Below are 22,643 nucleotides of genomic sequence, written 5' to 3'. Positions count from 1 at the left end.
TGCGTACTAGGCTGTATTGAGCTCTCTATGGCGCAATGTGCCAACTTCTCCCGTCTTTGGTCTAGAATTCCCGCAGACTGTACTCACGCACAGGATGGAACGGTGGAGAGGGTGAAAAGGTGTAGACTGGAGGAAGTGCAATGCGCCCATGATGTCCATTTAATTTCAGGGGCCTTTACAATAGTCGCTTGGGTGAGCAACGCGGCTAATATTCTTTAGACCCAAAGTTCTAGAAAAACTGTGCTAAAGAATCCTTGTGTGATGGCTGCCGGGGAATATTGATCGCGGTATCGGAAAGACGAGAATTGGTAAATGAGAAAAGCACAGCGCGATATGTCCGAGACATTCTGACCATTGCGCAGTCTAGCCCCACGAGTCACAGTGCATATCATTGCTAGATTGGTTGCTAACACAAGCTGGCGCAAAAGCGTGGCAAACTTCCACCAACGGCCAATTTCAGGTAAATAAAGACAGGGATCTTGTGATTCATACAAACAACTGCTGTGCTTACCGATACCACTCTGAAGTTCATACTTGGGGAAGCGCGATGCCAGGCTTCTCGTGTACGGTACATGTGCTGACTTCGCCCGAGTAATCACACGGAGTTCACCACACACGGGCACCAGCCGCCGTATCTGTCTGGTATTATGGCCACCTTTGATCCCATACCTGCTCTTTTAAAGATAGTGTGGCCAGTTTTGTCATGAAAAAGACACACTCGCGCGATCGACGTGCTCTAAAGGACTATCAAAACAAACAGGGACTTGGAAGGGACAAACTTACTCCTGACATGCTGATATATTAATCGGCCGGCGTTACTCCTTTTATTTCTTTCTTTCCGTCCTTCCCACCTTCAATTAAATACACGATCTTATTTGAACTTCCAGATGTGAAACAGTAAATTCCTGATTTCAAAGAATTTAAATATTGCAGCTTGGATTTTCCTTTCCATATGGATCTAAGCGCTGTGGAGTATGCAGTAACGCTATACCAAACACGGGCATGAATGGCACCTTGCGCTGATGAGGGCTTAATAGGGCCTAGTGCGAGGCTGAACCTAAGTCTCTAGTCGATTTCTGTTTGAATCTCCCCCATAGCAGCAACAAAACCCTAAACCATGGATTTATCAAACCACCGTCAAGAATGTTTCGTAGGTTTCAAAAGTACCCGTGGTAATCATAACCGGTATCAAAACGAACACCAAAGTTTTTTACTGGCTTATATGAGAACCCAGACCGTGCCAGCTGGGCTAAATCTCATGCCTTATCTATTTCCGAGTTGGCAACACCAGCCGAGGGTGAATAGGCGGCAGGCGTAGTTTACTAAGAGATTCCCGTCCCGCTATTCTCGTGGCGCTGATCCATACCGTACCCAATATACAGTACGAAGCCACCGGTAGACTGTGTCTGCAGGTGATAAGGTAACACAACTATTATCTACTACATACAGTCCCCGTCAAATATTTATTCAACTCCATATACCCAGAACGCCAATCCCGCATGTACGCAATTGTAACAAATGCGCCTAGTAAATCATTAGCGAGTGCGTCGCAAAGTTCCTCGCCATTCTTGTTTCAAGCTCTATCACCACGCATCGAAATCATGAAAATGATGACATGAAGTATAGATTTCAATAAGATAAAACGATACCATTGTGAAGAACTATGTGGCATTGCGCGGTTATCTGGCAGACACTCCCCAGGAGCCTCAATACCGTCTATTGTCCGCCTAGTCACTATTGTTGTGAACATGGCAGGACTGAACGGACTCAGGACGAGAGGGAGGATAGGAGACACGTGTGCCACGCACACCACGCGCACCGTCTCAAAACTCAGGATAGATTGTAGCCTCTTCTCTTTTCCTTCTCTCCTCTCCAGCCTTTGAGATTCTTGATACCACGCAGACAGTTGAATGGAAGTTTATGAGTCCTTCTGAAGCTTCTCTATTCTAGCGTACAACAACTGTGCCGTCCAGTTACTTTTGCAGAAATTTAAATTGATGTCAGTAGCGGTAGGCTACTTCCCGAGCATGTAGTACTCTCTCCGCGCACCCATCCTACCACGGGGTTCACGGCCGGTCTCTATCTAAGAAGAGTGCAGTGAAGGGAAAACTCATCAGCGGCATTAGATCTGTGGGGTCCGTCTGGTGTGTCTGCTCCTAGAATAAGCCAGGTCAGCAAGGAACACCTGTACAAGCTGACCTGGGAGACAGAGGACCACTCTGAAATCCGAAGAGTGGTGATCTATTACAAATTTGAAGGAATAGGCCACTCCGGGAAAGTAGGACTAACAATGCAAAGTACGTACGCGTCCGCGTCCGCCTCAGAATGATGAACTGAGCTCAATTCATGGGCATTTCCCTGCATCGTGCCCTTATGTTCTCTCGGAAAACAGAAAAATACACGTCACCAACAGCATCATTCCAATTTCCAATCTTGAATTACCGCCTAACCCTCGATGTTTGGGCAAAGTCAGCGATCATTCAATGTGAGAACAGTCTCTGCTTACCTGACAAAGCCTACGAGAACGACTGCACTGGATGTGAAATCGTCAGTTGTACTCGGCTCAGTAGGCAAGGCTGCCGAGAATTGTGATCGAAAAATAAGCTCAACGACTTCACTTGGTTCTACAAGTTGTTAGTACTAGAAAACACTAAAACATTCACGCGATATCACTCGCTGTCCCTAAATTCCGCATCACTATCATTAAGTCTGCCTAACTGTGTAGCTAAGTGCAAATAATGTCACGAAGGCCTCAGGTCAGTCTGCCAATCTGCATGCTTCTTTCTCTGAGGAACATGAGTGTGAACCAGAAGAGCATCGGTGTTCATAACCCACTGCCCTCCATTCAAGCTCTCTGTTTGCTGCCTGCAAGTGCAGGTAGCTCATAATACTTCTTCTGACGGTGGAACATACTCTACCACGCAGACCACTTCCCGTTCTGACCTATCCGTATCAATTTTATTCAAAGAAGAGACTCGTTTCTAACCCACATAAACGAGTCAGAGGACTCGGAAGAAGCTTTCATGGAAGGGTCGATACTTATTGGGATAAGAGGGCGAAGACTAAATAATCCCCAGCATTGGGAGATGAAAATCTCCCTGCCAGTGTACCAGGGACATCTCAATGTTGTCGGATCACCGACCGTCCTCGAGTGCCTCGTCAATCTCCCATGTACCCTCCTTCCCTAGGAAAGTCGGAGGTGGGAAGGCCATACAAATTGGCAAGGACAATCAAGTTGAGACTATGTACAGTACCAGAGCCTCTTTTACACTCCGACTGTTAGGCTATGGTCGGTTACTTGAGATTGATGTTGTCTTGTGTTTCCCTGATGTCGCTCACAGAAATCTGCCCTCCTTCTCTCTTCTTTACTATGTTTGTCTGTTGCCTTCTGCACATATAAGTCGAAGATCTCTGGCTTCCCTTTCCTTATTCCTGTCTCTCCCCGTCAAATTAATGAGTATTGCCCAGCCTAGCCATTCTATCTTCCATACAAAGATATGCGAAGTCTGATCGTCGTCGCTCTGACCTTTTCGAATGTATCTGAGCAAAGTGACCTGTTATCGACAAAGTCCCGAAAGAGACAAAAAAACATCAAGACCAACCAATGAGTTTCGATGACAAGTTCTACGCGAAAATGACTGGAGTTTATGAAGATATATAGATCCATGGAGAGATCCAGGTGATTGCTTCATTCGAGATGGAAACCCATCGCTTCGGTTGCTCCCACGAACCAATGAAATATGCGCCCAGTTCAACTAGAATCATCTTGCAAAAACGTGAGGTGTTTCGGACTCGTTTTTATAATTTCTACATACCTCTTGAATTGGACCGGAAATGTCGGTATGAAGCTTCTGGCCAGGTGTGGTCTTGATGCGCTTACCCTTACCAAATGTTAGGGAATGGCCTTTTCCTTGAATGCAGGGAGGGCAGGCTGTAATAATGCCAGTACCCTTTTGGATCTGAATACCATCGGCATATTCAGGCATGCGTTTGACCTTCTGCTCGCCTGCGTGGCAGACTCTTTTATGAGCTAGATGCATTGGGATCGGCTTGATTTTCGAAGCTTTTGAAGCCGCAGCGTGAATGTCAGATTCCTGACTGACCAGATGTGATTCCTTCACAAGAGACAGCTCTACTGCATATGCGCAAAGTGTATCAATCTGGCTATCTCCTGCGCTTGTATGGACCCAATATTGGCCGGTGATTTGATGCGCAGTAACGATCTGGCGTCCCCCCTTAATAAGGGAACCCTCATCCTTGCCGAATCGCGTTTCAATTTCCGAATCTTTGGCTAGTTGCCACGAGGAGATGAGATTCACATGGGATGATGGAATGCACCAAATCTTGCGTAGTAGGAGCTCCGTAGGACCTTCATCGGTGCTGAAATTGAGCACAACATCACCATATCCTTCAGTATGGACATGATGGCCATCGGGTAAGCTAACTTGGGTGATAAAGGACGTGAAACGAATGAAATTTGCGCGGTATAGAGTCATATGGTCCGTTGCGCCAGAGTCAACCATCCCCGCATATTGATTGTTCTCAGCCAAATTGGCTGCAAAGTGAATGGAGCACGCGAAAGAAATGGTAGCTACTGATGCACTGAATTCCGCAAAGCTCGAAGATGCCTTTTTGGACGATTTTTCCTTCTCCTAATTCTTCGAGTCAGATTTCGAAGAATCGGCTTTCGCAGCAGCCACATCTGGTCCGTCTTGGGAGGCGCCTTTTCATTTGTTTTTAGGATTATCCCAGCACTCATCCTGGTGTGACCAGTTGGGCGATTGTGGAAGGAACAAAAATGGGGTGCACCTCGTCCTCGGCCGCGGCCACGGCCGCGTCCTCTTCCGCGATTGAAGTGGCTCCTTTCTTCGAAGTCTTTTCCTTTACCCTTGCCTTTTTCAATATTTGTAGAGGTTGCAGCTATAGCTGCACCTGCAGTCTTTTCATTTGATTCCCATTCGAGGAACTTGCCATATATATGTTCAAGGAAGCTTTCGCGGTTGGCAGGTGGCCCGAAGGTATTAATGAAAACCTTCACGCTTGGCCTCCCTTGGACTGCAAGCTTGAATAAAGCTAAGGCTATTTCATGGCCCAGGGGGTGGTCAGGAACAGTGGCGTTGAAGTCTTCAGAAGCCGTTCGCCACTTATCAACGAACGTGTAAGGATTACCTCCGGTGTATTTGATAGCCAGAAAATTCGAGAGCCGATTGGTGTAGGCTGTTTTTAATGCAGATCCGTACGCGTTGTAAAGTACCTTTATCTAATCGTATGAATTAGAACTATCGGCGATAAATCCTCTTGCGATCTTATTGACGGTGTAGTAGATGAGGTGGGTCGCAATCTGGTACTTTCCTTCGAACCATTCGAATTCCTTATTCGGCTCATCGATATTCTGTTTGAGCCAGGCTCGAATATTGTCTGAGGTTGGGTCGAAGCCACCACGTTGAGGCCTGAGCTGCTCGCGAATAGCATCAGCGTCTGGTGCTTTTCTGGGTGCTTGAATTGAACACCTTTTTGCACCGGTCATAACGAGCCATAGATCTTTGTGTATGATACAAGCCACATGGGCGATTTCTCTTTTCCATGATTCGTAATTTTCCTTCCCTTGGAGGGTGGTGACTTGCTCTGATAGGCTATCGATCGCCTTGATTGCATCGAAATATCCCGTTTTAGCTGATTTTTCAGGCGCTTTTTGCGCTCAAGATGATCCACTTTTTGCGTTCAAATTGACCGAATATGGTGTTGATTTTTATTGGTTGATGCGAATCGAAGGTGTTATTTAGACCGGTAGCTCTTTGATCTTTGACTGGATCCTCTGCGGATTGGTGGCTTTGTGTAGCCTATAGGGATTTTGACGTTTTCGTCTTTCTGTGTGCGCCGGTGCTTGGGGTCTTTGGGCCCCGGCGGCTTTGCGATGAAGCTGCGTATGCAGCGTGTTGATTCGGTTATTTTACAAGTTGGGGCTTAGGCAGTGAGGAAGTGTAAAAACCTTACTTTTACGCGCTAAACAGGGCTCATAACCTGATGGGATGCAGCTACGGTAGGGGCAGTTGCACGATGTGTGAGAGGGATGAGGAGTGAGATTGTTGAAGGGGAGAGATTCTACCAAAGCTATGGACTGTGGTGAGTGGCAGAATCACATGCCGTGCAAACAGTATGCTAATGAATAGCAGCTCATCATTAGTTCAAGCGACTAAGGAAGCTTGATTTCCTGCCTATGGTGAGAATATCGTTAAGCCCTAATTGACCCCCTTACACCTCATTTCCTGGTATGTAGTCCCCTCTCCTTTCATAAAGATGTCGGCCGCATTTCTCTAAACTGAGAAGAGACGTTTGCCTAGGTCGATTGGACCTCAGCGGTGGGGTAGTTGTACTCCAACCTGCCTACGCTATAGCTGATAATGACAATTTGCAGCTATGTGAAAAAGGTGGGAGAAACCAACGATGGTCTCATCTAGGCCCTCTTATAAGGCTGCCAAATTCTCTTGTGCTTATCTCACAAGACTGCTTTGGCCATCCCGCAGTATCAAATTGATGGTAGTGGGACATAGACCAGTCGCTTTTAGGGGTATTTCTAAGAATTGAATCTAATTGGATAAATATTAATCGTAACCATAAGCACTTATAATCTCATATTATCTTGCTTGTTACCCCGTTTTTTAATTTACTATCATGGACTGACCCCTGTCTACTTCTTTTCGCACGACTTTCCATATTTGTCTTAAGATAGGTTTCGATATTTCTAACCGGGAAAAATATTCTATATAAGGCGGACTGGAATTGAAACCTAGTAGCGGCTCGGATCAAGAAGGACCTTCTTTCAATGTCGCATTTACACAGTCTGAAGCTATTAGGCGTATTGAGTATGGCATACATAGCTTAGTCCACTTTCGATGAAAGGGTACTGAATATGCACATGCCGGAGATATTTAAAAGGCCTTACTGACAAGCGCAGTGACATCTGAGTACTTTGGCACGAATCATTGCAATTAACGCCACTGAGATAGTATTCCCTTTGACCGAATGTGATGGTAATAAAGATGTTGTACCAGTATAAAATAGACCTAATGGGGGCCGATAGTACTTCCGAGACCTCGACTATGCACAGGCCGAGCCTAGTGGGTGTAGATCACCTGTACCTTGAGATATTAGGTTGCCTACGCGTATCTCAGAGGAAGATATGCTTTGTATTTAGTACCAGGATTTGAGCAGCTAAAATACTCGAATAAACTACGATAGCGGCACGCCATGCTCTGCAACACATTAAGTAGTCATGCTCCAGACTTATCTTGGAAGACTTGACCAACCTGGACCGTATAGAGCACGCTTTCCCTGTATTCCTCTGGTAGGCTGGAGACAGTAGTCCTCACCTTTCTGTCTTGCTTAGTAGGATGGCTACAGAGCCCTCTAATACTAGGTAAGAATGTAGTAGTCCCAGCGCACTGTTGTACGCCAGTTAGGAAAAGCTTTAGAAGGACTCAAACTTTTATTTAAACTCTCTGCGTGGTTTCAAGGATCTCAAGAGCCGGAGAAAAGAGAAAGAAGAAGAAGAGGCTACAGTGACATCCCAAGTTTTGAGGTGGTGTGCGTGGCACACGTGGTGGGCGTGTCCCTGTCCTCCGATACTGATTTCTTCTGCAGAAGAAATCCAAGTCCGCACTCCAAGTCCTCCTGTCATGTTCACAACACGCACTCCCGTTTATAAGATTCAAAAAACTCCCGTTTAGAAGATCCTTTTTGAATAGTACAGTGACATCATCGTAAGGGACTCTCTTCCGTGTTGCAAGCTGGACCTTTTTTGCATGGCATGTGATTCTGCCACTCATCACGGTCCATAGCTTAGGTAGAATCTCTCCCCCACAGCGATCTCACTCCTCATCCCTCTCACACATTCTGCCTCTACCATAGCCGTATCTCATCAGACCCAAGCCACCAGAGCATCCTCGCGGCTCAATCGCGGGAAGAATGAGCGTTTATTGTCCATTTCCTGGGAAACTTTCGGGATACTGTAGCCGGGCTATGACGGAATCATTAGTTAGGTCAAATCCCCCTTACCATATCCGGAAAAATCGATCTTTCAGATTGAATTTACTAGACAACGATCCGCTTTGAGGCCCCCTGTATCCAATCTTACATACCAAATGATACCGCGGATGAGCTTGAACTAGTAAAGACTAGGCCTGATCAAGTAAGCGCTGACTTCGCTTCTCTTGGTGACTTAGTTAGGGCTTTCTGCCCCTGGCATCATTTTTCAAGTTTGGAGCACTTATAGAATCTTTCTCAATCTCTCAGTCATATCAGCAAACGCAACAGCAATGAATTATACCATTACCACATTCCCTATGGCTCGTGGTGCGTACGACACTACTGGCGTCAAGAAGCCGGGAGCGCCCCCTCCGCCGCCGAAATAGAGATGCAGTCGATCTTCACACCCATATCAGGGAATATGTACTTCTTCGAATGAGCTTGTAGGTTAATATTGATCTTCCAATCGGTGCGATTTTCTGACATGAGTTAGATTTGGGCTCGCATCAGGTTCGGCACTCATAAAGCCACCACAGACGACACTTCGATCACCCTGTGTCACATATTGGTCCTCATCACCCTGGCTATCTTCTGGCTATATTGATTTCAAAGTGGTGATAGTCAAAGTCCACTCCAGATTTACTCCTAACTTCGATGATTTCACATAGTGATTCGTGCTGTCGTATTGAAGGTCTTATCTCTTTCAGATGTTGAAATCCCATTCATGTACAAGCAATCAGGAGATGAATGTTCAGGGCGATCGGCCATTCAACCTCAGCCATTCAAGTTTGTAATGAAAAGCTATATTTCCATTCAGCTATCTTGCTCCTACATCCACCTAATTTAGGAATTCTGGTGCGGTCTCGGTTCCCACCCCGAGACTCTCTCTATTGGCGCGATGTCCGCCTTGCCTAAACCGTTTCTTTGATCGAAATTTGCGACATTGAAGGCACTATGACCGGGACACCGAATGCTATGCCAGTCTTCAACCTCTATAGAGATTCCGGTGACGGGCCAGAGCCCGGCGGTAAACCATGTACCACCATGGATGACTTCTTCAGATATTATTCCCGGTGTCATAGTTCATATAAAGTAAATGACATACGGCTAGAAAGAACGGATAAGGTAGCATACACGCATGAGGACTTACACGCATGAGGAATTTCCTAGCGCACGTGCTGGCGCTTCTTGGACCCTTGAAATGTAGAGCTGGGTAGGTGAAACGTGGTACGCCCGTAATTGTATTATGCAAAATCGAATCCTATGACCATCGCTCTCTATCACATTGTCGATGCTTATTCCCGCCATTGGATGGATACATATGGCATTGTGTCTTCTATGCGAGTGGTGTCCTCAGGACCAATAGCAACGCTTCAATGAGCTAGCTCTAGCACAGGTCCCTCTGGGTCAGGTATTTAATAGCTCTATAAATACCTGAGATAGCTCTAGCCGCATTAGGCCACTTTTCTTTTCAGCGCTTTACCAAGGCCTGCGCCTTATCGAAAAGGGCACGTGTAAAGTCCTCGTAAACTTTTGCTTAAACTGGCCCATATCTCAGCTCCGGTACGCCCTCTAAACAGCCAATCCCATGTCGCGTATCCAGTACGCACTTCGTGTCTCCACTCCACATCCAGTACGCCCTCTGCACAACCAATCCTATACCGCGTATCCAGTACGCACTTCGTGTCTCCACTCCACATCCAGTACGCCCTCTGCGCAGCCAATCCTGTACCGTATGTGTTGGGATGATTCTGCAGCACCTTACCCTCGAGGGATTTACCATCGTGGGATCTTCCGAGGGATCTGCCGACTCACCATGGAGGGATCCACAAACCCATATATTAGATAGTCTTCCTTCCTCCTCCTTCTTCTTCTCTCTCTATCTCACTCCTTTCAGCAGTGTGCTCCTCCTTCTTTTCCTGTAGATCCATATCTACAAATAGTATGACCTATAATACAGATCCACTAATACCTAGGATTACTTATTATGATATTAGTCGTATATAGAAAGACGGCATACTTTAAGGGGTTTATTTGAACATATCGTGAACTGATACGCCGCTTAATACTCACTAGCGCTATATTATACTCTATATATATTGGATTTACATACCTCATCTCCGCCCATCTGCTCCATCGACTTCTAATACAAACTTATACAGCTTGGCTGATGGCTTTGAAAACTCACTTTGAAATCTTACATATCCGGTTGAAGTCGTTCTTTGACACACTTCACAGGAAATTAAAGTCTTTACTACGACGAGAGCAAGATTTGATTAATGCCCGTCCGGATTCCTGGTTTCTGCCCTGGGATACAGACCCCGAAGCTCCGACCTCGACTCGAGTGAACACCCACAGTCAAGCCAGTGTTGACAGCCGTGGTTTACCTGTGTCTTACCTTTTGGCGCCTTGGGACATTTGTCCGACACCCAACACCGAGGAGAGCGACGAGTATGAGCCTCCAGCTCCCTACATGTACTCCTGCAACACAACGCCATCTCTACCCCCTCTGGCTAGCGTTCACTTAAGTAAGTACTACCTCATCACCTTTACACGCCCTTTCTAGGTAGTCAGCCAGGTTAACTTCGGGTGTTCGCTCTAACGTATGGCTTCCTTACTAGGAATCGCTTGACTCAGGACGCGGGAAGAATCAACTCAACTACGTACTATCATTTCTAAATTTTCGATGACATAGTTTCGTTACAGTCACCGCAGGCTGCTATTACATCGGTCGTGTATACCAGCGGTTCAGGCAGGGATATAGAGTGTTCTCGATAACGAAAATGTCTTCACTCTCATACTTCTACATATCTGTATACTGTTGGCTAGGATATAATGTTCGAAGGTATATTCAGAAAGCATCTCCTGAAAGTTTAGAGCCAGGACGTTTCTTAATTTTCACTAAGAGACTTTTTGGTTTAATGCCTGTTCTTGAGAGACCTTAAGTGCCGGGGGTTAATATTACCTTCAGCCTCCCGTGGTATGACAATGTATACTATTCACAGCATGCCTTATTCACAGCATGCCTTTTGCTATCCTCTTTCCTTTCCTCTGCTTTTAAGTACTTATCATAGATTTTAGTAGCAAAGAGACATTCTAGCCATCCATGCAATTGCCGCTGGTGACATTTGGATTACATTCTGCTTGTAACGAAGTTCGTCCAGCGTCATAAGCTTAGGAGAGTCTGTCTCCGTCTTTGTATCCTGAACGCGACGCTCCCCCTGGTTATTTAGAGGTATCATATTTCTGGTCTGTGGACCTTCTGGACCTTTAGCTCCTTCCCGTAAGCTATCCTCCTACTTGAGTGCCTACGTCACACCTAGCTGATGATGAAAAATTGATGCTATTTAAATAGCGAAGAAAACCTATGCTAGCAAGAGCTAAGCCCTTCTATGAAAATGTTTAAACTTCATTGACTTGTTCTGATACGATATACAGTTCGCACGGCTACGGTACTCTGACTATCTAACCGTACAGAGTTCTCAGTGGTAAGGTATGTTTCGATTGGTTGTAATACGGGCTTAAATGATGACGGAATTCAATATGATGAGAATATATCGCAATATCGAAGATTTCTGATTTTATCACGTCGGCATCGTAATCCGTCAAGTACTACTACTGACAATTATCATAGAATGACTCCCTTCTATTTTGTTCTACGCCCTCTAAGCAGATCCTAATTTCTGTAGCAGAGAGAGCAATCTATAGGGTGGAATGGAGGGGAACCCTCACAGGGGATCATATCAAGATACTACTTCTGCCAACATCACGCTTCCACCGCCTAAAACTAAGGTGTATAAACCAGACAGTAGGAAATTTGTCTCTGATCCGGATAGCATAGTTCAAGTACGAGCGGGGATGACGTCGGACAAGATGAGCGCAAAGCTCAGCGTTTTGATTCCCGTCTTCTGCCACTAAGCATAGCAGAACTATGACCCCTTACGACGTAGCTTTCAATTAATTACCGTAAACCAGAGGATTAACAGCGTCTCATCTCTTCAAGTAAGCTCAAAAGCCCTCAAGGCCAAACAGCGTTTGATGGCCTCTTCAGTTTACCTTCAATAGAAAGTGCCTGACTACGCAACTGGCAGAGGACGCTAGAAATTGCCTTACTCAAGACCGCAGTGACAACGCAGACGCCACTAGAATGACGTTCCCTGTGGTGTGTCATGACGGGAGCGAAGACTGTGTCAGCGGGATATAGATGAATGAGAAGCCCCAGTGCTCTTGAGAGCTCGAGCGCTTACAGGCCAAGCTTCCTAGTTCCGTTCGGACGATTCCTTTCGTAAAATACAAAGGCATCACCTGGATTATGAACTTCCTTGCTGCGTGGTGAGCCTAGCCCACCAGGAGATACGCACGGCTCGGTTGCAGAGACCTTGGTTCATTCTTCATTCGCCGGAAATATCTCGGAGTACTGTAGCCGGGCTACGATGAATTGAGGTCATTAAGTCAGGGTTACCTAGGTCCCCCTTTCCGTCACATCTCGAGCCGTCGACCCCGCAGATTGGATCTACCTGACGACACTTCGCTTCGGCGCCCCGTTGAGAACGACCCAACCTACCATCAATACTGCTATCCACTGGGGCTATTGAAGTTACGCTTGATGAAGTTAGTACTAATTTCGCTTCTATTTTCGATTGACTCGCTTGGAGCTTTCTGCCTCTGGCATCATTTTTCGAGTTTGAAACACTCGAAAACTTTCCGCGACCTCTATTGCAAATCACCATACTCAATAGCGGTTGATTTCTTCATTACCGCACTCCTTATGGCTCGTGGTGGGTACGATACTACCGGCGTAATGAAGCCGGGAGCGCCTCCTCCGCCGCTGAAATAGAGATGCAGTCAAGCTTCGCACCCGCATCACCGAAGATGTGATTCTTCAAATTTCTGTGTACGCAGAGCTTTATTTCCTACATATCGCGATTTTTTTGGCCCTCGTCAAACTTGGTCCATCTCAGATGAACTACTTATTCAAACGGCACGGAAGACCTTTTCGCCACCCCCGGCGACGTATTGACCATCATCAACCAGATTGATCTCCTTATCCGGTTAGATAAAAATCGGCTGATGTGAAATTTCGCTTCAGATCTGCTCGTACATCCGAGTTCTACACACAGTCGTTAGGCGGTCGGTACTAGGAATAATTTGGGAAAATATTCGATTTTAGTCTTCATTATCTTTAATGGTGACTGTCATTGTAGCTGGAGCGGCTTTCGCTCTAGATGGCTTAGCTTCCTCGTGTTTCAGCTTTCAGATCTGATTCATGTACAATCAAGCTGGCGGATGGATACATCAGGCGGTGTGTTCTTTGTCCAAGGCTACTCAAATCAGCAATAAAACGCTATACTGTTATGGAGATATGTCGCTACCTCTTGCCTACTAAACAAAAATCTGGTGAACGATCAATTCTCGTAGCGCGGCTCTTATTATTAGCGCGGTGTCTGCCTTGCGTAGACCGTTTCTTTGATCACATTTTACAACTTTGAAGGTAGCATAAACAGGGACACTGAGTGGTATGCCAGTCAAATTCCAGATGTTTCCGGCCTGGAAAGTATCACGGGAGGCTATGCAGAATAGACACAGCCAAGAGAGACTAAAAGCGGAGGTGAGATCAGTACAGAGAGAAAGGTTCCATATAGCGCTGACTTGCGTAGCCACGGACTGAATGACATGCGATAAATAAATACACCTATCTGTGCCGTGAAGGAGATATCGGTGACGTAGATAAGTTCTAGTTGCATGCTTAAGGGACAAGTACAACTCAGCCTCGCTTCTATTCTATAGGGTCCTCATGTCCCTGCACCATTCAACTTGTTTTCACGCTCTTATTCTTGGAAATTTTGAGGATGATAATAGTGTTAGGACGAACCTATGTCCAGCAGTCTATTGCGATGGAGTCCTTGGCGAGGCCTTAGTTAAAGAGTATGACTAGGCCTCAAACACAAATTGTCGTACTCGTCACAAGCCTTTCTTTCATGTCTTGACCTCGACCGTGGATCAAGTTCATCAGGCAACCTTAGGGGCTTTCCACGAATTTTTGGCGATAGTCCAAAAGCTGAAGTAATGTGGTATTCCAATCTTCCCCTTCTTCACTCTGTTGGATCTCTCAGGCCACAGTCGATCCGCTTGGTGGCAGTACCGATCGTCACAGGTGGAATGCTTTTGGGTCACTCTTTGTTCAGAGGTTCTGCATTCTTCCCTCGTAGGCCTGGTCATGACCGCTATATTCTTTTCCCCCTCTTGGCGCGCCTCTGGATCTCAATAATATAAGGAGTGCTGGAACGCAAGCAGCTATGATCATAGTATTTGCCTCCGCGCTGGATAAACGTCAGTTATCGACGCAGCAGAATTATTACCATGGTAGAATTTATTACATACCTCGTCCATAAGAGTAGGGGCACTGATGCGTCTTTGGTTTCACGACTATCAGCACGACTATGCGTCCCAAAGTTATAGGTATAACTTACAAGTTGGATCAGCCAGATCGGTCAGCCTTTTAATTTGTGCACATCTAACAGTCGCCAGAATTGCAACCCTGGGAAAGGAAGATTAACGTTCGTGACTAATTAGGGAAAGCGCAATTTTCGTGGTAGTGATATCTTACACTAATCCAAGCCCAAATACAGCAGAGAGCGCAGTTTTCCTGACCCACGTCATTTGCAGAAGCCGAAAGAAGACAAGTCCAGGAAAGACTGCCAGGTAGAGATCAATGAATGCAGAGACAGCTGAAGAAATAGTCACACCGGTCAGCGTAAACCTTTCGAATTTACGGGCTGTATTCCTCACCGCCATTGAAAGTAGCAAAGAGTATCAGAGTCGAAACATCGCGACACGTAGCTTGTCCCGCTTCCACCATTGCCGGAGCCCAAAGGGCGTTCAACGGCTTGCATTCGGTGATGAATATTATTATGGTGACCAGGGCAAATAGAGGCGCCATGCCCGTTAAGATCCACATGAGGTTTCGGCTTGAAAGGCTGAGGACTCGTCCCCAAATCCGATCCAGATGAGCCGCAACGGCCAGCTTTGTCAGTGCGCAAACGAAAGTACCAAGAAGTAAGGAAATCACGTTCCACATCAGAGCTTTCGAAGCCTGCTCTGAGTTAAGTTCTTTATAATGCTGACCATATCCGTGATGAATGGACAACGTCGCCGCAACGGCGAACGACAATCCAATTCCCTTTTTTGAATCGAACCAGATCAGTATTTATCCAGAAAGCTTTAGGAGGTTACTAATGAACAAATACACTCACCATCGATAGCCCGATAATACAGTCGTCCAATCCACAAATATGCATATACTTTCTAACGCAGAGGCGAATGACAACGCACGCTGTGGCCAGAAGGGTCAAGACCCAGATCACGATCAAAAGCATTAGAGCTGTTCTCTGTGTGGCCACAGTGTCCATAGATATCATTTTATCAAATGTGACGGTGTCGTATATCGACAGTTGAAGAGCGGAAATTGATTATATTCGTTGTTCTGAAGACTCGAAGACCAGAAACAAGGAGCAGATTAGATGGTCTTGGGTAGTTTAGGTTCAGTGACTAATATTGTTTCTACACTAGCGGCCCATGTACGACTAGGAAAAGTACATCCTACATCCGAAAGTCACATCTGTTTTATGGCCCCCGTCTGGGCCCCGGATTTTCACGTCAAGGTACGAAATAGTATTGTTACGCCCACAGAGTAAAAATGAGTATTGCATCAGCTGACTGATAGGATCCTGGTTCTTTTTTGTTACTTGAACATGGCCATTAGCGGACCTATTAACGAGCCGTGCTTCCACGCTAGCGTATAATACGTATGATATCAACTGATACAGTAATGATATGACATTTCACACGCAGGTGTGCTGAACGGCACAGTAATCAGGAGTTGAAGGGTTGTGTGCGTAACGGGTCAGCTTGATTACTGGAAAAGAGATCTCTGCTCTTGTATTTACCATGAGCCAAATCATTGAGCCAACCAATTTTCGGAAAAGCTCGATCTCATCAGCTCATGCCGTGTCCTCACACGGTAATAAGATTTCCTTGTCATGAAAGGGCGAAGGCACTATATGCGTATCTTGAAGTCCAAATCTATTCAAATTTGTGTATATACGCCACCTGCGAAAGGTAGACCCGACCGTCTATTTGAATGATATCAACTCCAAGGAATGTGCTGACTTGGTCGTTATCGGTGAGGTGATATTGATTGTCTTTTTGATTCGGTCTTTTAGCCAGCTTCGCGCATCGTCAGAAGGTGTGATGATCAACATATCATCGACATGCAGAAGGACATAGAGCTTGCGTTTCATGTTAACGAAGACTGGGTGATCGGCCTGTAGACGTTTGAATTCAATGGCAAGGAGTGCATTATAAACGGTGTTATACCACTCATTTGGGCTCTGCTTCGGGCCCTATAGCGTTTTGAGAAGGAGGCCGCATTTCCTAGGCTCTTTGAAACCTTCAGGAAGATCTATGTAAATTTCTTCCATTAATTCGATGTTCGAGAACGTAGCCACGCAACCGACGTGATGTATATTCCAAGCGTATTGGGCTGCGATCGCGCAGAGTATTTTGAAGCTCGAAGCCTTGGCCGTACCGGCGTAGACGTCAAGTTAGTCGATCCCTTCACGCTGCTTGAAGCGTTTTGCAACCAGGCGGGCTCTGTAAGTGCCGTCATCCTTGATGCGGAAGACCCATCGAAGTGATATTAGAGTCTTCTGATTTTTCGTCTTTTTAGAAGGACAATCATCCATTCACCAAGTACCATTTTTCAGCCGCTTTTGCATCTCCTTGTGCGCTGCTTCAAGCATCGTAGCCAGCATCGTAGCCAGATCCGTCGCGTCTAGCCAATCACAGGCGAGCCCTGATGCCTTACTTCGCAAACCGCTAATAGCAGAACGCCTCTTCCCTTAAGGGAAAAAAGAAAACTATCTGTTGTACGCCAGTTAAGAAAAGCTTCAGAAGGACTCATAGACTTTTGTTCTAACTGTCTGCGTGGTATCAAGGATCTCAAAGGCTGGAGAGGAAAAAAGAAAAGAGAAGAGGCTACAGTCCATCCTGAGTTTTGAGACGGTGCGCGTGGTGTGCGTTGCACACGTGTCTCCCATCCTCCCATGTCCAATCCTCTCTCTCGTCTTGAGTCCGTTCAGTCCTGTCATGTTCACAACACTATCCCCCCCTAACTCCCTAAGCGTATATCCTAAAGAAAGTAGCCTAGATTATTGTTGTAACTTATATCTCTGACGAGACAACAAATATCAATAGATTCAATATAGTGGTAGTAAGTACTGAGTAGGAGGTAATTACTAACTAGTGATCGCCTCTCTACTACTACTATCTAGTCTTTAGTCCACCTCTGCTCCCGTGCCGCGTATCGAGTATGCACTGTGCACTGTACACTGTGCAGTGGTGCGCTCTGCGCCTCCATTGCGCAACAAGTGCACCCGGTGTTCAGCCAATCCTATGGCGCGTACCCAGTGCGCACTCTGCGCCTCCACCCCACGACGGGACCAGTACACTCTGCCCATCCAATCCCGTGTCGCGTTTCCAGTACGCAGTTACGCACTCTAGGTACCTATCTGGTAATACTGATCATAGTTCTTTTTACTAACACATCATCTTTAATCAAAGTTTTTCTTAACAGTAGTAGAAAATTCTGCCCCTCTTTCGAGTACCTCATCCAAAAACTCGATATCTTCCAGCTTCAGCGATACATCAGTGAAAATAAAGGACTAGTGTTGCCTTAGACTTATACGTACCTTCACACTAGTAAACTGGTACTAGAGGTGATGAGTAGGCCACTAAGTACGGTAGCTGTTACGTAGTTGCGGGCGTCCATACATCCGTAATACTAGACCCACCGATATGAACCTTGTAAACTTGTACTGGAAACGCTGATATGGATACTAGATAGCTACAGCGTAACAGTACAGGCGAATTAGGATATGAGTCGTATGATACGTGATTCTGCCAGATGGCGGTATCCCCGACTCCCGAGCGGTGACCTGGATTGCCGCCGTAGCCAGCAGTCCCCGCTAGTTCAGTAATAACGTATCCCACAAACATCGTGAAAATATCTCTCCCATTAGGAATATTTGCTATGATGGCCCGGCAATATGAAGTGAGTTGCTATCACATGCCTATAGAGGTCCACTTCTGACTTCTATAGGATGCTATTGAGTGTCTTAATTCGAGACGGAGCGTTGCGCAGCCAGACCTAAACCAAATGAGGGGTTCGGATGATATGTTGAAATGGTTGGAATTGCTCGGTTATTCTGTATGACGAGGCTTGATGTCACGACAGAGTGAAAATACTAACGCTCTACTAGCAAGCCGACTTGGGAAGACTGAACGTTATCCATGTAGCCGGAACAAATGGAAAAGGAAGCACCTGTGCATATATCTCGTCCATACTTCAAAGCTGCGGTTGCAAAGTTGGGCTCTATACTTCGCCACATCTCCTCACTATACGCGAGAGAATCAGGATCAATGGCCGACCGATAAAGGAAGAGACCTTCACTACGTATCTTTTCGAGATATGGGATAAACTGCCGCTTCAAGCTAGTGCCAACATGGACTTTCCTCGATACCTTCAGCTTTTGACCTTGCTTTCTTTCCATGTCTTTCTACAAGAAGGGGTCGATGTTGCAGTCTACGAGCCACACATGGGCGGCACTTATGACGCGACAAATGTCGTTCGGTCCCCAGCAGTAACAGCAGTGACTCGAATTGCGAAGGACCATGTCAGATTACTTGGGCCCGACCTTCAAGATATCGCTCGGCATAAGGCAGGCATCTTTAAGTCTGGTTGCCGAGCTTTCTCGGCGCCCCAGGAGGCAGAGGTCACCAAGGCTCTCGAGCAGCGTGCGCGTGAGCTCGAAAATGTGACTTTGTCATTTGTTGAGCCAGATTCATCGCTACAAGTGATACGCTTTCAAAGAGAAAACTGCTCACTTGCCATAGAAGTGGCTAAGGAATGGATATCGCTTCGGAAGCCTGCGAAATTGTTCAGCTTTAGTGAGCATATCAATAGGGGCTTACGGATGTTTGACTGGCCAGGGCGTTACCAGCAGATAACCGAAGATGGCAATCACAAATGGTTTCTTGACGGTGCGCACAATGAATCAGGATTGTCCACCGCAGTGTCATGGTTTGCTGAAACGAGTACATCACAAAGGTAAGAACTGGTGACCTATGAACACATTCTGTGATATTGTGCTTATTCCTGTAGTGTCGATACCTCAACGACGAGGATAGTCATATTCAGCCATTTTTCAGATCGTGATGGCGCTACTCTCTTGCGTACTATCCTTAAATCTCTCTACGCGGAGAAACTCAAAGTACAATATTTAATATTGACTACCTACAATGAGCGAGCTAACGGGCACGTAAGAATCGGTATGTATCCCAATATCATAAGGAGAACCTGGCAGGTTGTTAATATTATCGTAGACAGGAATCTGAGAGCGCGATCCAAATTCGACAAGTTGGACGAATACGTGCGTTGCTGGAAGGAACACGAACCCAGTACCAAGGTATATTGTAGACAGACTATCGAGGATGCTCTGAAGCTGGCTCGTACGATTGGTCAGGCCTTTAAATTGGCATATGGGACAAAAGAGACACATGTTCTTATAACAGGAAGCTTGCACTTAGTGAGCGGTGCACTTAGTATTCTTGGGACTATAGGGCAATGAATGAAGCGCAATGTAGTAGCCAGGAGCCCCTTCCCACGTAGTGAAAGGAATTTCTTTGAGAAAGTAGGTTACTCGTTATAGGAGGGCCTAGGAGCGGGTAATCATATACCATATGGATGATATACAGCTACGATAGGGGCAGCTGTATGATGTGAGAGAGGGATAAGGAGTGAGATTGCTACTGAGGAGAGATTTGACCATAGTGAGCGGTTGTGACGCATTAAAAAAGGCCAATATGCGAACTGGCGAGTTCACTGACCAGTTGGCCAGTGAATGGAGAGGAACTAGAGGGATCGAGGAGGAGATCACGTGACCCATGTTTTGTGTTCACGAAAGTCAGGTGATCATATTCGTGTTGTTGTGTGTTGGAATCTTCCACACATGAGGGTTGTCTATTTTTCTGGGTACTTCTATGTGGAACCTTCCGTGCGAGTCTTTCCATGGGGATCTGCCGCCACGCCGCCGCTCTATCCCACAATTTATATTTGAGGCTTGACTTCGCCTCCCTCGCTTCTTCCTTTTCCTTTTCCTCTTCGTCTTAGTTTCTCTGTTTCATAGAACACAGTTGCTTCACCTTCTTCCCTCCTTACGTAGATTCTTGTAGCTGTACTGATACTCCCTCTCTGTATAAGACAGATAGCCCGTCACTAGAGCGCGGGAAGCCATGGGCATGAGAACTTCCGAGGACAATTGCACGCCCAGCTCGTTCTATGAGACACTTTATATTTACTAGAACACATCGTCTCATGATGTTCTCCCTCTATTAGCGTCGACGCAAGAGAACAAGCTACATAAGAACGACATGACCCCTGCAAAGGCTATGTCCTAAAAGATTTAGTCAAACGTGCGCTGGCGAGGCTTATTTAAGATACAAGGAACAGGAGCATGCTAAGAACAAGCGGTGGATAAGCAACATAGCAGAGGAAGTGCTCTTGCTAAACTTGGACAATCCCATATTTACGTCAGTACTGGAAATGAGACACTAAGCAAAGCATTGCGGAGGGGAAACCCCAAGAACTATGGGAATGAGTACATTAGGCTGTTCCAGAAGTTCAGCAAGTCAATTCTCTAGCTGTGACCTAGACAAGCTGATCATCAAATATCGGACCACGATAGCCAGTCATTGGGACCCTTGCCTCTTTCAATCCTTCTTTTGGCTCTGGTATCGTTATTGCATGTTACTCCATGAATGCTTCCCTCACCCGATAGGGCTTGATTTGCAGAGTGTTTATATCCACTTCTCAGCTGGATCTAACGTGCGGAGTGTGTCTTGATTTAATGCAGGCATTACTGTGCCTCCTTGGAAATAGCGTTGAACAAAGTATTTATAAATCAGCTCTAATCAAATGCGCTGCGTTCCCCCGAAATGGCACTATCGCGAACTTTGTTTGCCCTTGGACGGCACATCTCCAGTTGACCGGGTTCAAGAGTACGGTGAACGAGGAGCGATTCGGATGCTTCGTCCAAGTCGTGCAGGTTCCAGCCTCTTCTGTTAACAGCTGCAGTGGCCTTGGTCTCATACGTCGCTTTAAACTCCCTCCAAGGCATACGGAAATGTCCCTGTAGACCGAAAGCAATCACAACCAGATCATCCGTTGAACGCTCCACGTCAACGAAAATGATATCCTTCAGAAATGTTAGTTATTGTACTTGAAGTTCGTTTAAAGCATCCTACCCCATGTTCCATTCTGCTGTCCATCTGGTGCCCCTCTCCCTTCCTGCCTTTAAAAGCCGATGCAATGCTCGCAAAGAAGTTCAACACTATGTACGTATCAATGTCATGTACCTGGAGTTCATCGAGGCACTCACTTTCTGCAGATGACTAACTTGGCCTTGTCAATACCGCGCTCGCTTTCTAGCTATCAAATGCTCCTCCAGGACGACGTGTACAGCTTGGCACCGAAGATTCAGGGTTGGATTCAGATGAACCCCATCTTTTTGCTGGCATGAATATACGAATTTATATTTAACCGGAAGCAAATGGGCCCCCACAGCATATTGAGTGATGTCTCGATATTCCCTGCTATGGCGTTTCTGTGCATAGAGCTAGACAAAGGAGATCTCAAACGAGTTCACCCATTGTGATAGGCTCTGTGGTACGCTCGAAGGTCACAGTGGGCTCGGTAAGTGCAAGGCGCATTGAATCTTTTGACACACAACACGTCACTGAAGACATATTACCGCGAGGCCAGATCTGTAGCATAGAGAGGACAGGGGGGGCAAGGTAGACAGGACGGACAGAAGAGAAAGGGAGAGACAGGGAGAGATGGGGAGAGATGGGGAGAGATGGGGAGAGATGGGGAGAGATGGGGAGAGATGGGGAGAGATGGGGAGAGATGGGGAGAGATGGGGAGAGATGGGAGAGATGGGAGAGATGGGGAGAGATGGGGAGAGATAGGGAGAGAGAGGGGCACGAGGCAATTAGGCAAATAAACTACGTTACTAAATCAGTCAAATAACGAGAGCACAGGGAATTGAGTGGGGAAGTAGAAGTTTGATTTGGTTGGTTGATTCGAGGACGCAATGTTTGTCCTGTCGGAATCTAGTGTCGGATATGGATTATCTAGATTGCCGATTTTTGTATTAGTCAGATTGTCAGATAGGGGCATAGTTAGTTAGTAGCAATTCAGTCTCTGGCGACTCCATTGGTTGAGGCATAGATCGGTTCTACCCTGAGTTGCGACGTTTCTACAATTGCCTGAGGTGTGAAATACTCAGATTTTCTAAGGGTTGTTCCATGCTGTACATTCGGTAGAAAGACCAGGGCATTTTGCATATTCCGCACCTCAGCAGCACTAATGCAACACACTGTGTTATGGAACCCGGTTCCCCAGTACTCTAACCACCGAATTTTTAACCGCTCACGTCAGCACTGAAATTTGTTCGTGTGTTGTCTTATTTTACTGTATGGATAGAGTAAGATTTTGAGTT

At 46.2% G+C, this 22,643-nt stretch overlaps 5 protein-coding genes across 5 annotated transcripts; 2 read left to right on the top strand and 3 right to left on the bottom strand.

Annotated features, from left to right (window-relative positions):
- Positions 1-5,260: 5,260 nt before the first annotated feature.
- N7539_008797 (uncharacterized protein) lies at positions 5,261-5,527 on the bottom strand (the record flags this gene model as incomplete). The annotated part of the gene is made up of 1 exon (XM_056938392.1): positions 5,261-5,527. The coding sequence occupies one exon, from the start codon at positions 5,525-5,527 to the stop codon at positions 5,261-5,263; it is 267 nt and encodes an 88-aa protein (XP_056786400.1).
- Positions 5,528-10,195: 4,668 nt separating this feature from the next.
- N7539_008796 (uncharacterized protein) lies at positions 10,196-10,657 on the top strand (the record flags this gene model as incomplete). The annotated part of the gene is made up of 2 exons (XM_056938391.1): positions 10,196-10,553; positions 10,647-10,657. 2 exons carry the CDS (start codon positions 10,196-10,198, stop codon positions 10,655-10,657), a joined length of 369 nt encoding a protein of 122 aa, XP_056786399.1.
- Positions 10,658-14,794: 4,137 nt separating this feature from the next.
- Positions 14,795-15,443, bottom strand: N7539_008795 (uncharacterized protein; the record flags this gene model as incomplete). The annotated part of the gene is made up of 2 exons (XM_056938390.1): positions 14,795-15,205; positions 15,279-15,443. 2 exons carry the CDS (start codon positions 15,441-15,443, stop codon positions 14,795-14,797), a joined length of 576 nt encoding a protein of 191 aa, XP_056786398.1.
- Positions 15,444-18,115: 2,672 nt separating this feature from the next.
- Positions 18,116-19,196, top strand: N7539_008794 (folylpolyglutamate synthase; the record flags this gene model as incomplete). The annotated part of the gene is made up of 3 exons (XM_056938389.1): positions 18,116-18,136; positions 18,185-18,292; positions 18,345-19,196. 3 exons carry the CDS (start codon positions 18,116-18,118, stop codon positions 19,194-19,196), a joined length of 981 nt encoding a protein of 326 aa, XP_056786397.1.
- Positions 19,197-21,050: 1,854 nt separating this feature from the next.
- N7539_008793 (uncharacterized protein) lies at positions 21,051-21,399 on the bottom strand (the record flags this gene model as incomplete). The annotated part of the gene is made up of 2 exons (XM_056938388.1): positions 21,051-21,338; positions 21,388-21,399. 2 exons carry the CDS (start codon positions 21,397-21,399, stop codon positions 21,051-21,053), a joined length of 300 nt encoding a protein of 99 aa, XP_056786396.1.
- Positions 21,400-22,643: the final 1,244 nt, after the last annotated feature.

The sequence above is a fragment of the Penicillium diatomitis genome (assembly GCF_028827545.1).
Source record: "Penicillium diatomitis strain IBT 30728 chromosome Unknown utg000014l_segment0_segment0, whole genome shotgun sequence".
Taxonomy (NCBI): Eukaryota; Fungi; Ascomycota; class Eurotiomycetes; order Eurotiales; family Aspergillaceae; genus Penicillium; species Penicillium diatomitis.
Note: the sequence above shows the minus strand (reverse complement) of the source record. Positions and strands in the feature narration are given on the sequence as shown.